The sequence below is a fragment of the Hetaerina americana genome, unplaced genomic scaffold, assembly GCF_022747635.1.
Source record: "Hetaerina americana unplaced genomic scaffold, ioHetAmer1.1.p SCAF_2, whole genome shotgun sequence".
Classification (NCBI taxonomy): Eukaryota; Metazoa; Arthropoda; class Insecta; order Odonata; family Calopterygidae; genus Hetaerina; species Hetaerina americana.
The window spans coordinates 51,283,197-51,299,464 of NW_027286763.1; the positions used below are offsets into that span (position 1 = coordinate 51,283,197).

The following is a 16,268-nucleotide window of genomic DNA, read 5'->3' on the forward strand; positions in this document are numbered from 1 at the left end:
AGTTGTTACAAATGGAGCGGCGATGTTTAAGGTTAATAAAGGTCAGTTCTGTAGCAACTCATGATACGCATCATTGCGTATACCATGGGTTCTTTCGTCAATCTCTTTAAAGTCAGATTTTAAATAAATATAATGGCCTCTGTAAAGTTAATTAATGTAATTAACGTTGCGTGTTTCTGCGTTATCAAGCGTGCTGTCATTAATTCAGTTTCTACTAGACAGGCATCATAGGTTGAAAATGATCGAGACCCCAATAGGAGATACAGAGCGTATACCATTCTTGTAACTTTTGTCTAACGTTGCATTGAAAAACTGACGAATGTTCATCTACATGGTAATTGTGGTAATTTACCGCAATTTTTGGTAATGTATAATTGCCATTACTGAAAAGCTCACCGCATACATTTATAGTTAAAGAGGAAAATCGGAGGTGAAATTTCTTCATTGCCAAAATATGTTGTGAATTGAAGCTATAATAACAGTATGTCCAATGTGTATCAATTACAGATTAATATTTGTTAGGTACTAATGAAAGAGATAACAATCTAGTTACTGTGAAAAGATAACTACCTAGTCATTTTCAAAATTTATCTCATTTGTATTTGCAATCGCAAGCCTAAGAAGATTAAAGCAGAGGTGCGTCGTCGAGAATATTCATGTTATGAAGATTCTTCCTGGGCAATCATTGAAATACGTTTCCAAACCCTTCTGAAGTAAATTTCAAATATTGTTCTGGAAACCATTCAGAATTTAGTGGTAATGACATGAAACATCCGAAGTCACTCTCCTGCCTTAAAAACCAAGTATTGAACATATGTTTAAGGGGCGTGAATTTAAAAAAATTGGTTCCGTGTGTTAATTCTCTGTTCAATCAGTCGCGGACTGTTTGCACAAGCAAGCAACTTCGGTATCAATTCATATATTGATGGATTTCTGTTAGACTTTCAGGGCAACTATACAAATCTGCGGAAGTTATCCTGTTCGCCCCTCACACTGTCTTTATTTTTATAGACTTATTTTGTTACAATCCAAATGAATAATGTCTTGTTTTTTAGTTTCCTCGTTCATGGGCGGGGAGTATCCTTAGCCTATTTTCTTTCCTACAAAACTTTAGAATTCATTGTCTTTTGAGGCGAAGATGATAATTACAGTGTGTGTCCATTGAAAAACTTCCTTCAACGTCTATCAATAGAAATGATGATAATAGAAATCACGTTTCCGACTTTATTTGATCGAAATTTGCCTGGGAGTGTCTGAAGCGACAATCTCATTTTATGACAAATGAAGAGGGGTATGCGCCGTGGCGTCAAGCTGGTAGTGTTTTTCGAATATTTTAGTCGCCACTATTTATTAGGTCTCTGCAGTGCCTGTCTAAGTTAAGGTTGTTATTTCTGTTGCGTTGTCCCTGGCTATTCTATTAATTTTTCCTTGAAGATTTATACGCCTCAGGTTTGAAGTTTTCGGGTCAATTTTGAGTATTATTAGAGGATTATAGTAATTTTCTCAATTGAAAATTGTCGCATATTACCCATATCAAGCATATCTGTCCTCATAGGGAAATGTCATGCCGATGCCATGTTATATTCTAGAGTAAACTATTGGGGAACATTTTCGATATGAATGAAATAACCCTTGCATTACTTCAGAAAGCAAATTAAATATGTTCATTCTTTAAGTTTATCTGGGCTGTTTATGTGTGAAGGGCAGATGATAATATCAAATCCACCCGATGTAATTGGTGACGCTCCTGCTCATTCATATGTTACATATTATTACATATATTTTCACCAAGTGTTGTAAGTGAAATTATTCCCGCGTTCTTAAGTAGAGGCAAAATATATTCGTGGGTCAACTTGGTGTCATAATTTATCACAGCAAAATATGTACTTCGTGAATCATCATGATTGTGTTCGATGGTTACCTCATTAAGCTGCCTTTTTTGTTAGCCACTTACACTTTTGGTACCTTTAGCTATGATATAGTTGCCCACCATAACACTCCATCGTTTAATTGAACTTGCAGTTGCAGTGAGTAATGGACAGTCAGGTCCTTGGTGACGGTCATCTTTTGGAAGTGGCCGATGATCGCTGGAGAGAAGAAGTTCTTCCTGTGGAAAATATATCAGTGCCACCCTCAGAACTTCCAGATCCTGAGGTTTGTCCATTGTAACAGAAGTAAAATTTTATGGATATTTTTGTCGCGTATTCAGCCATTATAAGCTAGAAATTTCATTGAGAATAGGGTCATCAAAATAGGTTTTTGAGGGTCACAGGGTCTAACCGTGGTAGAGTCTAAATCATATTTTAAATTTGTTTATTTATTGCTTAATTCACCATAAGCTGGTTCAGCATGCATTCCTATAGCATTCTATAGAATGTGTTTTATGTTCTAAAACTAGGCAAAGAAATAAATATAGAAGCTTGCTTGTTCCACAGACCACCTGGTTCTAAAGAGATACTGAACTCTCTAGAATCCCAAATTACAATATTAGTTTCTAAATCCAGCAAGAGTAACGATTGCCAGCTTACGCTTTACTTTATGTTTGACAACTGGAATATTTTAGTGCGCCGACATAAAATCATAAACCGAGATCATTGATACAGTCAACATATTTTCCAATCACTCATAATGGTAAGTAAACTAGAAAAACCAACCAGAGCAAATGGAAGTTTGTCTTTTAGCAATCGGCAACCCTGGAATGGGTGCACATGAAAATATATTTAACACTAATGTTGATCTAAGTCCATTTTTACTACATTTTTCTGAAACTGAATACTCTCGTGATGAATCTAAAAAATCTATGTTTTAAAAATGAACCCTGAATTGTGAGACCAGACTTATCTTAATGTATTGCGGTGAAAATTATACTTTTTCTTTCAAAATCAAATGCTAGGTCACATGAGATTTGCAGTTTTAACAGAGCAGTTACTATTTGGTCAAATTTGACAAATTTACTCATGATAGTTATTTTTATAATAACAGAGGGCATAGATGATGATGATGATATTTAGGGTTTACTAACGCTAATTGTTTACTACTGGCTCAAAACAGTGATTTTTATCCAAATTTGTTTTCGAGGCAACAATTTGCTATGCCTGATGCAGGAAAAAATACTAAATTGTAAGCATTTTTTCTGGCAAATTGGCGTTTGTATTGTAGGTCAGAGTTATACATGTATACCCTTGACTCATAAAATGTAGGCTGAATTTATAGCAAAAAAAGTGTCGCATATGGATCAGGAAGGACCCTTAAGAGACACTTTTGTACGGTAATTACTTTTACTTGAGAGGCATATGCATACCTACTGGTAATCCATTATTTTAAACTTATTTATAATCTTCTTCCTTCTCGTATCTTTAAAGTGTATTTCTTACCTACTTCAGTAAAAAGAAACTTTCTGGCTCTATTTTGTGGAACTCAAGTGATTTTAATAGATTAAAACAGTACTTTTTGTTGCCATATGCATATAAGCTTGTTTATTTCATGACCTGGTTATATTAAAGTGTAAGATCTTACTCAACAATGAAATAAATATGTATGGGGAAACGCAAGATATTGTTTTACCTTGTTGAACTTTTAGAGTTCTTAGTTGTATTTTGAAGTACATATTTAAGGCTGTAAAGCATTTTAAAGATGCTTTTTTGCTATATTTAGTCCTTTTTTGGTTCTTAAGTATTTTATTTATTTGGGTATAACTTATTTTTAAAACATACCTGTGTAAAAACTTTTTTCCACTCGTTCAATCTAATTTTTTGCGTAGACTGTGTTGTAGTATTTTAAAATAGGTAAGTAAAATATACATGATAGTACTAAATTATTTGCACTGTCATGTGATTTTAAACCTTAATGTTACGGACTCAAATTTATTTAGGTAATAATTATTGCTTAGGCACTGCTCTTGTACAAAAAAATATGAAGGTGTAAATTGTAGAAAAATGTAATTAATTTCATTAATATGAAAAATACCAGAAGGCACCCTCATTTTTCTGGAGAGGTAAGGGTATGGTGAACTGTTATTATAATAATATATGGTTGTTGATAGTTGGCACGTACATGTTAGTTTATTATTAATTAATTGATTTAAATTGTAATGTCAGTTAATTATTAGTTAATTGAAATTAAAGAGAAATATAAACTGCAATATTTAGGCTTGAATTCAATTTGCTTGTATTACTAAATTTATCTCAAAAAGTCAATAGTTATTATTTATTTTGACACCTAACTCAAAACAATTAGAGAATAAAGGTTACACCAAGTATGTCACATGGGACAATATTACAAAAGTAGACCTTTTTCCAGAATCCCAGGTTTGTAAGGTGACACTTAGTGAATTTTATGAATTTGTTTATTACCTTCATGCCATGAAGTTCCTTTATCATTGCAACAATTTCAGAGCGTAAAAATCATTCGCCTTGACTGGGACTCGAACCCAGATCCCTCAATATCCGGTCGAGTGCTTTAGCCACTTAAGCTACCGAGGCGTCCTCTTAAACTCTGAAATTTTGGGGCTTTTAAAGGAACTAGATGTTATGACGAAATACCGTACATACAATGTCACATGCATTCGTAGTCGTGCGCGAGGCGCCACTGTCCACGAGGTTAAAGCCAACTTTAAACACTTATGGTGTTTTCCCTTTGACAAATTCCAAAGAAACTGCGGGAGATGCCGCAACAGTAACTTTTAACCGAGTCATCCGCTAATGTGCATTGCTCTGAAATTGTTGCATTGAAAAGCACATTAGCGGATGACTCCGTTAAAAGTTACTGTTGCGGCATCTCCCGCAGTTTCTTTGGAATTCCTTTATCATGTTCAGTGGTAGCTGCAATGACACTTGCAATTTTTCAAATGTGTAATAACAATAGGTTAAACCTCATGTTTCAATTTTATATTTTTATATTGATCTCAATAACTTTTTAGGAAGCAGACGGAGGAAGTGGGGGTCCTGGTGGTGAATCAATTGCAGCTGCCACCCTCCGAGAGCAAGAGGCTCGATGGTCAGACTTGGCTCTCCTCACTTTGATGGAGACACAGGGACCAAACCAGCCAGTTGTTATGCAGCCAAGTCTTCAGAGTCAACAGCACCTTCAAGGATCCTTCCACAGCTAACTAAGAATGTTAATGGGAATTTCCGTCATTTTACTTTGTACAACATATTTATCACCATCAGACATTTGAAGATAACTGCCCGGCGGACTCCAAGTCATTTACAATAGCCTGTAATACAAATCTCAGGAATTAATAACATTTAAACAGAAACACATTGTCCATTTTTACTCAATTAACAATTATTTAAATTATGATTTAGAATTGTAAATTTACATAATCACTTTAAGATAACAATATCAGGTTATTTATGGATTTAGGAGCTTATTCAGAACTTAATATTTTTAGTTTATTAAATTCTAGATTAAAAATCTGCAAGTTGTAAATATTTAAGGCCTGTGTGACACTTTTTAACATTTTTTAGTTCACTCTTTATCCTGTAGTACTGATATTTTCTTTTGAATCTATCAAATTAATGATTTGAATGAATAATTAATTCATTATTACATGAATTCGAAGGTAAGATAAAGATACAAAAGTAAATCTTCATGGGGAAAACTTCTCATTCAAGAATTTGGGCAATATTTTTATTCATTTTGTACATGCACAGTACACATTTTCATCTAAAAGATTATTTTTAATTTGTTTTATGCAGCTTTTTATACATATGTTCCAGATGTAATGTCTATTATATCTACTGTTTTTATCAAGTATATCCATTGAATCAAATAAAAAAGTATGGTCCGTCAAGAGGGAGGTTGAAGTCTTTTATAATAGATCATATTTAAAACTTAAAATTAGACAAAGTTACTCTATTTGCTTTCACAATAGAATAAATCCACAGAATATGTCATGGCAAGGAAGGGGAACTACGGACCCAGGACCGGGTCCAAGGATTCATTGTTTAACCCATTGTTGAAGTAACACAAATTATAGCCCCCCAAGGTAAAGTTAGTGTCATTTGAAATTGTAAATTGTTTATCATCATGTTCCCCAGGGAAACAATGGAGACAATCAATGAAGTTCTAAACTGACCATATATTTATTTACATTCAGCTTCAAAATCACTCTCTTTTTAATCCTTATGAATGTTCAAAGAAACAGTGGGAAATGATACAGCAGTGAGTTTAGTGGAGTCTTCTTTTGATGTAATCACAAATTGGAGAAATAATATCAGTGGAAAAATTCAGTGTCAGGGTGTGCCTTAAAAACTCAACTCCCTGAAACATTTGGCTGTAAACCAATGGATCTTGGCTGGAATACTGGTCAAAGCAAATGGTTATCCCCTCATTAACTTTAAAATGTACATATATGTTTGTTGCAAAATTATTTCCATTTCAATTATGTTCCTAATTAATTATTCAAAGATTTACCCTTAGAATTTATCCTAGTGAACTGTGTATATGTTCCATATTCTGTAAGTTTGTTGACAGTGATTATTTTATTACTTCTGACTTAAGCCATGGTTGCTACCATAAACTTAAAACTAAAACATTGAAGCCTATGGCTTGTATATGTTTTAGGAATAAATATGTAAGAAAAATATATTATTTAATTAAAATTTTTATTGATTGAATACTTGAATTAATTATTAGAACATCTACAAAACGTGTATTATGTAATGAAAATAATTTGGATAGTGTAGTGCTTTCATGGATTATTATGAAAGTGTGACACTTGTCATTGTTGTTAGTCAAAACCTTTTGACTTGAATAATATTTTGATTAAGATTGGTTGGCTTAAGATGTACTATGTAATAGGTAATAATGAGTATTCTGCAGAAAATAGGAATAGATTGGAGGGAAAGGAGGCTAATCCGCAACCTGTACATGTCTCAGACTACTCAGGTATGAGTGGGGAATGGGGAGTCAGGTTGGGCAGTGTTAGGAAGAGGTGTAAGGCAGGGTTGCCCATTATCACCGTTACTGTTCAACCTGTATGCAGAGGAAATGATTAAAGAGGCATGGGAAGAACTCGAGGTGGGAATGAAAGTTGGCGGGGAATTCGTAAAATCAGTTAGGTTTGCTGATGACCAAGCTTTAGTTTGTCAGTCAGCCAAGGGGCTGCAAGCATTGCTTAGTGAATTGGAAATTCAGTGCGACAGGTATGGGATGAGAATCAATATTAATAAAACAAAGATTATGCGATTTTCTAGAAAGAAAAAGGCTAAGCTTAACATTAAAATAGGAGGACAAAAACTAGAGCAGGTAGAACAGTTTACGTATCTCGGTAGTGTATTGGACCAACACGGTCAAAGTAGTAAGGACTTAAGGAGAAGAATTGCGCTGGGCAAAGAGGCTTTTAAAAAGAGGAGGGAGTTGATGACGGGGACGTTGAGTAAGGATGTTAAGAAAAGACTTGTAAAAACTTTGGTATGGAGCGTAGCTATGTACGGCAAGGATACGTGGTCATTGAAACAGGAGGATAGACGTAGACTGGAGGCTTTTGAAATGTGGGTGTGGAGAAGAATGGAGAAGGTGAAATGGACAGAGAAGAAAACAAACGAGGAAGTACTTGGTATGGTGAGCGAAGAGAGGGGTTTGTTAGGAGCAATCCTATGGAGGCAGGAAAAGTGGCTGAAGGGGGTATTGACCGGCAGCGGGATGTTGAAGACTGTAATTGAGGGGAGAATGTTAGGCAAACGAGGAAAGGGAAGGAACAGGTTAGGGGTGTTGGATGGGATGAAGGGAGGAAGAAAGTACTCAGAGCTGAAGAGGGACCTGATGTAGAGTAGGATGTTGTGTTTTGCTTGGGTCCACAAATTATTTAATTAGTAATTACGTCCATCCAAAAACCTACCTTAACTGGTAGATTACCTAATAATGTAATAGGACAAAAACTAATGAGTAGAGATGTGGAGTAGTTATGGATGTTAGATCTTAATTGGTAAGTTTCTAGATTAACTTTCACATGAATCAGAGCCTTAAAGATGTTTAAACTAAATACAGTCATGATTCCATACCTAATAAAAAAAGGTTTGCAGGAATCATGAGGTAGTATATTAGCAAAAGTGCGAATAGCTCTCTTTTGTAGTAGCAAAATTTGTTTAACATGTGGGGAATGACCGCATAACTCAACACTATAATTCGAATTTCATTGGAGTGATGTTGGGATGATGTCTCATCTTGGTGAAATTACATTTCTTTAATTAATCTTTTCTAAGTTTCCTTATTGAGGGTATGGCTCTTATGGGAATAATTTCCAGTATTATTGTTACCATCTGCAAAGAGCATCACATCTTAACTTTATAAGCTCTAACTTATAATAGGCTATGAGCTTTTTATATTCATACTATTTCCTTTTAATGCTTACATAGTGAGAATTAAACTGAGCAGCAAGTAGGGTTACACCAAAGTTCATTAATACAATTATCAATGGCATTGCACTGTGTAAGGCAGGTTTTGGCTGGGCAAATGATAAGTTTCTTTGCCTTTCCTAATAAAATGCAACCTGATATCTGATGCTAGAATAAACCCTTCTTCTAGTCTGCATACTTTATATCTGTGTTCATTCTGCGGATCGTTTTCCTACCCCTTCCTTGCTTGCCTTATCTCCTGCTCTATTACCCTCCTCAACACTACATTGCCAATCAAAATGCTCTGCATCTGCCTTTCCAGCCTCCTCTAGATTTCTGCCAGCAGTACCCTTTAAAAACTAATTATATATTTTTAAAATAATCACAGTATAAGGCTATTACCACTAATAAAAATATTTTTTAAGTACCTTCTTTAGTAGTAACTTGAGAAAATTGGTTTCAGTCAGATATCAAATGGCTGAACAATAATAGATTCACAACTGTAACTTCACTACTCTGCTATACCCCTGGTCAACTCAAATTTTTTTTCTCCCACTATTTCTCTTTGCCGAAGTTAGACCCTTTCAGTTTTCCCAAAAACCACCCAAGTGATGCTGAAATCATGAGATTAATATCCAAAATAGTTAAATTTTACACTTCTATCTATATTAATCTAAATTAACTATCCATATTAATTCTAATGTGTCGCATAAGGCATTTCCAACCTTGGCATTATTTGGAGTCCAGCTTTAGCTATATGTTAGTGATAGTGCTTATCTACCCTTATCTTCTGTTGTTATCATTAATGATTTAATAAGAAACTTTGGAAGATGTGATGATCTTTGATTTCCATTTACTTCAGATGAATACACTCCTAACTTTTGGAAAAAATAATTTTTTCCTCAGTTATTTCCTCAGATCATGAGCATTACCTATTCATTAAAACATGGTTAAGGCAATGTCATATTAAATGATGGATGTAAATTATTCCTTAATCCATTCTGTGACAGTTCTGCTTCCATGGAATGGATTATGTAGTATATCAGAGGACTGAGCACATTCAGGTATCTATTAGTTTTACATTTTAATAGTAAGTTATCAGGAGATAAAATACTGTTTTTCCGAGCTCATAAGGTGGTGCATTCGACTCACTATGATTTTTCGGGCTAGAATTCACAAAAAATTCTTGGATCCGACCTAAAAGTATTTTAATGTTACAGGAAGAAATTAGAACTGTTGGGTGAAAAATTAGGAACTACATAAATATATATTCATCATAAAATCCCAGAAATTTGTCATCATTGCTGCTAAAATCATATCTATTTTCACTGTGGAATTCTATAATATAACTTTTGTATTCAAATGACATTATTTGTGATTCTGTACTATTGGTATGCATGCAGAGACTATTTCTCTTTGTGAATCCTTTGCACCATAATGTTGACCCAGAAAAATTGGCAGTAGAAATACCTACAGGGTCCATACAATAAGTATTGGGGCTGGTTCCAAAAAGAGTTGAACCGATATCCTTTGAGCTCCTTTTGAGCTATCCTTTGAGGTAATAACGTTGTCGAGAAAATCTTCATCTTTCTGGACGCAGTCCAAAATTTCTTGTGAAATTTCCACCCGCAATAGTTTTTGTTCCTTGCTCAAGGATTTCAGCACCAGCTTTGTGCACACTTTCCTCATCACAAGATCCTCTGTTACAATGGTGTGGACGGTTCCGACTGAAAGGTCAGTCTCCTCACCGATAAGGGCGATGGTTAAATGCCTGTCAGAGTCCAAAACTTTTTTCACTTTGGCCACCTTCGAGCGGTCGTCGGGCATCCAATGCCCTCCTTAAACATTTTGAACCACTCAAAAACTCTTGTGCAGCTTAAGGCATCATCCCCATAAGCCTGTTTAATGAGTTCAAGGGTCTTCGACGTGGATTTCCCTAGTTTAACGCTAAACTTCTCTGCGTAGTGTTGCTTGGTTCTCTTGGGTTATTCCATTGGGAGGATTGGGCTTTGGTTTCGATGTCATAACCATATACCCATGATTCGTCACCAGTTTTGATCCTTTTGAGCAAATCAGGATGATCATTGACGTCATTCAACAGCTCCTGAGGGATGCTCATGCCACAGTTCTTCTGGTCAAAATTAAGCAGTTTCGGAACTAACTTCGCTGACACACGTCTCATGCCCAAAACACCCAAAAAAATTGCATGGCACAAGCCAACTGATATGCCAACATTCTCAGCAACTTCTCTAATAGTGATACGACCATTTTTCAAAACAATAATCTTCACTGCTTCAACGTTTTCATCTGTTGTTTATGTGCTGGGGTGTCCAGAGCGAGTTTCATCATTGGCATCTTCTCAGCCATCTTGGAAGAGCTTGTACCTTTTATAAACATTTTTTTAACTCAGAGAGGACTCATTGTATGCCACTGTCAAGATTTAAAGTGTTTTGGAGCACTTAATTTAATTTTTTACACAAAATTAGATTAAAATTCTTAGATCCATTTTTTTTATTGCAGGAAATTGCTGAGCACACCAAAACACGTATAACGTTTGTCTCTGTTGATAACAAACTAAATATGCTATATTGTTGAAACTGTAAACAAATGTTTGGAAAATTGTACCATCACAACAAAACAAAAAATGGAATGTATATTGTCAGCAAAATTTGAAAAGTCACCTTACTTTTTGAACACACCTCGTAAACTTAAATTTTTTTTACTCCTATGTGCATACACTAAATCAGTTTTCTGCTTCCTCCAGTCTCCCCGTGAGTCAGAGGTGGGCCAAAATGCATTTCAACTGCCCTGTTTCCATGTTCTGAAGCATAATTTACGACTTCAAGTTTAAATGCGATCCTACATATCAATCTTCTCTCTTTTGATCCCATGCAGTTATTCACGTTTTAACTTTTTAAGATACACTTAGTTTCTGTGTGAAAGCAGAAATGCACACGAAATAGAAAGGAATGTTTTATGCATTGAACGACACTATTATACTACTTATGGTTGAGTGCCTGTAGACTTGGAGTTTAGCATGAGCGACACAATGTTTGGGCAGAGGGGCTTCAACCAAGTCAGTCCAATGTGTGTTAGTTTCACTGCAGCAATAGGTGAGATGGAACTAAACTCCCTACATTGTATACAGTTTTGACTTATTTGAGATTATTTTAGGGAGTACTATCAAGGAAATATTAAAGCTCTGTTGCTTATTACTGACTCAAAACATTGTTATTACTGCAATTTGTAGTAAAAACAATCATTTTATGTATCTGATGAGGGGAAAAATACTTAGTAGAAACAATTATTCCCAGAAAATTGGCTTGTGACGTATAGGACAGGGTCATACCCATGTACCCTTTGCCCTTAACATACAGGCTGATTTTAGAGCTTATTTTGAAGTAAAAAAATTGCATTAATGGACCAGGAGATATGGTAATTGTTTCTGCTATTAACCACTTCATTTGAAGATTTGATACGAGGGTCATCCGGAAAGTAGTACCCGTTCGTGCCGCATGAAGTGCTGACGACGCGAGTAGCCGCTGGACGAGGTCAGATAGCTTCAGTGGCTTGTCTGCCTTCTCTGAGCCAAGTTGCGTGACGCTAGCATTGCCTGTGTTGTTTCTGTGATTGTTTACAATGTTTAAAAAAATTGAGAACGCCGCCAGTTGTGAAGTGAGGGCAGTGATTAAATTCCTCAATGCAAGAAACGTTCGCCCATGTGATATTCATCGCCAATTAAAGGAGGTGTATGGAGACAATGTAATGGACGAGTCGTCTGTTCGGCGGTGGTGTCGCAACTTCAACATGGGGAGGGGGAACACACACGACGATGAGCGTTCGGGGAGACCGTCTGTCATTACAGACCAACTGGTGAGCTCAGTTGACGAATTCGTGAGGAACGATCGGCGCGTCACAATTGATGACATCTGTGAGCATTTTCCCAATGTTTCTCGAACAATTGTTCATGAAATTGTTAAACACCATCTGCATTATGCAAAAATTTGTGCAAGATGGGTCCCTCGCGTATCTCAATGAGCTGGCGGCGAAGGACTATGCAGCAGGAATACAGAAACTTGTCACACGTTATGACAAATGCCTTAATTTGCTTGGAGATTATGTTGAGAAGTAGTTTAAAGTATCCTCTTTCAAATAAAATTTTTTATGTTTGTTAATATTTACTTTTGTGTCTTTATTTCACGAACGGGTACTACTTTCCGGATGACCCTCGTATAATTTTGCAGTATGTTCACTAAAGATGACAATACCATTGGGTATTTTGAACAGGATGTCTTTGTAAATACCTAGGTACCAATTTTTAATGGATCATGTGTAGTCATAGGGAACATATGTAATCTATTTGCACATGCATGAATATGTAATTAATAGTTGTATTACCAATTATTTGTTCTTGTAAAGATTCTCTGAATACTGAGGTTATATTGTTGCATGCATTGAAAAACTACAGTACTTGGTAGGAATATATGCCCATGTTAGAAACGAGCTTAACCGCTATGTTGATATATTTTACCAACCTGGCTAACTGGGACATTAAATACCCCAAATATTGATGTGGGTACCTTAATACAGCCTGCAGTGAAAAGTTTCACATGGTTCTACTGTAAAACTGAGCATATTTACCTTGCAACCCTTGGCTAGTGCCATGTCCGCAGCTTTATGGCCATATGCGTTAACTTCCTCAGTTTTGGCACCATTTTGGATGAGGAGTTGAATTGATTCCATGAAAGGGTCGTTATCACTGTGGCAGGATAATACTGCACACATTATAGGTGTTGGTGTATCAGCATCTTTATAGATTGCAGCTTTGGCTACATTCACATCTGCTCCATTTTTCAACAGTTCTTTCAGAGTCTCCATAGAACTTCTTACAATGACTTTAAAAAATGGTATCTAGAATTATTATTTTAAAAAGAGATGCTTATCCTATACAAGTATTTTTAATTAAATGTTGTTGAATTTCATAATCTATTGGTAACTCAATTCAGTCTTCAGTTGCTTCCAGCTCATTACTGCGTTCAACATACCCAGAGAATGGATTACGTAGTAAATCAGAGACACCATTAACGTCTCCTTATAAATAATTGCGTAATCCACCAGCCTTTTAATTTTCATGAGCTCCAAAGGTGTGAATCAATGGAAACTGGTAAGCATAAATATTAGTCATTGGGTAAATTATTAATTTAAAAGGTTTTGAAATGGATTTATGAAATATTTCAATTGTTGAAGCTTTCAAAGAAGACTCGTGTTCTACTCATATGTAGAACCCAACATAAAAATGGGTATTTAAATTAATATCTAAGAGAAAACTAAGTTTGTTGTAAAAGTAATTTGACAAAAAAATATTTTGTCAGTATTAGGTGCCCTCAAAATTTCTAATAATATTTGATGGCATGGTTAAAATTTAATCTTCATGTAATAAAGGATGTTTATGGTGCTTAGAAACAACAGTATTTGAAAGCTGTGAATGCACTAATGCTAGGATGTTTGGGGATGATGAATTGTCTTTATGGGTATGGATATCCTATGAGCTGTCCGGAAAAATCTCCGTGTTTGAAAAGTTAAATGTCCAAAGAAACTGCGGGAGATGCCGCAATAGTAACTTTTAACAGAGTCATCCGTTAATGTGCATTTCAATGCAACAATTTCAGAGTTTAAGAGGACACCTTGATAGCTTAACTGGCGAAAGCACTTGACTGGACATTGAGGGATCTGGGTTCGAATCCGGATCAAGGCAAATGATTTTTACTCTCTGAAATTGTTGCAGTGAAATGTCCCTTGGGGAGAGAGTGAGCTACAGGTATTAAACATTTTGTGAGGAAAGCACAGCGCCAGTAGTATAATAGTGTATTCACTTAGTTAAATTACAACCCAAAATTGGTTTTTTAAGGAGACAAAGGCAGTGCAGTTCTTTGTTTTTTCCACTCAAGTGTGAAAATATAACAGTATCAATGGCGACAAACAAACTACATCAATCAACTAAGAAATTAGTTTGATAGGTAAACAATTGGTTACTCTATGGTTATAAGATTGGTCAGAAATAAGGGCTAATGAAAGTGCATCTTTCAGCATTCTTGGCTATGGTCTAACATCAGCATTTAACCATGCTCAATCAAAAGGTGATGGAGTTACTTTTTACTCCAAAAATGTTTATTTTTCATACTTGGCTTTCAGTGTAAATCAGGACTTTGAATATTGTGTTGTCATTTAGAAAATTAGCTATATTGCTCAGGCTTTCTTTTGTTTATATTTTTCTCTAATTGTAATGGCTTTTCGTGTAGTAAATGATGCATTGCTCGCTTATGCTCCAAAAACATTTACGGCATCATTGTACATGTACTAGGGTAATTAGAAAAGTTCTCGGAATGGAATAGAAATAAATGCATTACCTAAGTGAAACTTTTTTTTATTTCAATATAGTCTTTCTGTACACCAATGCACTTGGTCCAGCGATGTTCCAATGTCTTAATCCCATCTCAAAAATAAGATTCTTTAAGGCTTGCAAAATACCTGTCTACTTTGGCTGTCACTCATTTGTTTAAAGAGAATCTCTGTCCACCTAGGAAAATTTTGAGCTTGGGGAAGAGATCTGAGGGAGCCAAATCAGGCGAATAAGGTGGGTGTGGCTACAATTCGCATCTTAGTTCACACACATATTTTTGCCTTGGCAATGACACGTGTGTAGGTATGCATTGTCTTGATGAAAGATGTCTTTCTTCCTTGCTAAAACTGACCTTTTGTGTATATCTTTTGCTGTAGTTAGTCCAGGAGGTTAGCGTACTATTGTGTGGTTATTGTTTGACCCATGGGAAGATAATCTATCAGCAATATCTCTTTCAAATCACCATCACCTTTCTGGTCAGCTATTTTTCATTCGCTTTCTTTGGCGGTGGTCAATCAACATGTTTCCACTGCTTTGACTCTGGGGTATAGTAGTGGATCCAAGTTTCATCTGTGGTCACAAACAGATTAAGAAAATATTGTTGGTTGCTCTTAAAACTGGTCAAAAGTTGTTCAGAAATTTTTATTCTGATGCATTTGTGATCCTGCATCAAGAGTCGTGGCACTCATCTAGCAGATAATTTTCTCATATCCAATTCCACTGTTAAAATGTGATATGCCCATCCTGATGACATCCCTACAGCATCAGCAATTTCTTGGACTTTCAGTCGGGGATCCTCTATGACCAGTTAATGTATTTTTGCTATAACTCCTGGGATAGTGGCACATTTTGGCCAACCACTACACAGGTCAATATCTAAGCTGTCCCGACCAAACTTAAACTTATTTGTTTACTTGGCAACAGTTGAATGTAAAGGAGCAGAGTCCTCCTGAGTGTTCTGAAAGTCGGCAGAAATTCCTTTGCTTTCATACCTTTCTTTACGAAGTATTTAATCACTGCTTGAGTCTCAATTTTTTCCATCTTCACAAATCACTGCTCGGGAACAACACTAGAGAGACGTCCACTCCACAGATCTCTTCTCAGAGCACTGATGCATTACTTTTTAACTCATAAAGGATTACCTATTGCTATGCAGGAAACTCGTTGCACTAGTGCTGACATCTGGTGATTATTGTGATAACATTTCTAACTACCCTAAATGTTGTGAATTCAACTAGGAGCTATTGCATGAATCCAACGTTGGAGTCCAGCATTGCCCCAAATATTGCAAACGAATTGATTGCCCTCATGAAAATGGCAGTTAATCAAAATTATTTCAGTTTCAACCAAAATTGTTACATCCAAGCAGATGGTCTAGTTATGGGTTCCCCACTTTCTCCCCTCCTAGCTGAAATATTCCTTAATTCATTAGAAAAAGTTCTGTTCAATAGGGCCAATAAACATGGGGATAAAGTGGTGTATTGGTTCAACGAAGTAGATGACTTTCTCTACCTGTGGATAGGGTCAAA

At 35.8% G+C, this 16,268-nt stretch overlaps 2 protein-coding genes across 5 annotated transcripts in view; one reads left to right on the forward strand and one right to left on the reverse strand.

Moving 5' to 3' along the window:
* Positions 1-4: 4 nt before the first annotated feature.
* On the forward strand, positions 5-6,620 carry LOC139688412 (anaphase-promoting complex subunit 13). 4 transcript variants are annotated; one of them, XM_071585980.1, is made up of 3 exons: positions 5-41; positions 2,023-2,154; positions 4,919-6,620. In XM_071585980.1, exons 2-3 carry the CDS (start codon positions 2,035-2,037, stop codon positions 5,105-5,107), a joined length of 309 nt encoding a protein of 102 aa, XP_071442081.1. In that variant the 5' UTR covers positions 5-41; positions 2,023-2,034; the 3' UTR covers positions 5,108-6,620. The 4 variants fall into 4 exon arrangements, with proteins under 4 accessions (XP_071442081.1, XP_071442083.1, XP_071442082.1 ...); XM_071585982.1 differs by lacking the exon at positions 5-41 and adding an exon at positions 1,299-1,381; XM_071585981.1 differs by lacking the exon at positions 5-41 and adding an exon at positions 1,366-1,449.
* The window catches only part of LOC139688093 (fibronectin type 3 and ankyrin repeat domains protein 1-like), a 23,793-nt gene continuing 12,689 nt past the window's right edge, over positions 5,165-16,268 (reverse strand). Inside the window, exons 6-7 of the mRNA XM_071585518.1 lie at positions 12,981-13,234; positions 5,165-5,215 (exon numbers count right to left, since the gene is read on the reverse strand). Coding sequence (XP_071441619.1) covers positions 5,165-5,215; positions 12,981-13,234 — 305 coding nt within the window. The remainder of the gene's footprint in view (positions 5,216-12,980; positions 13,235-16,268) is intronic.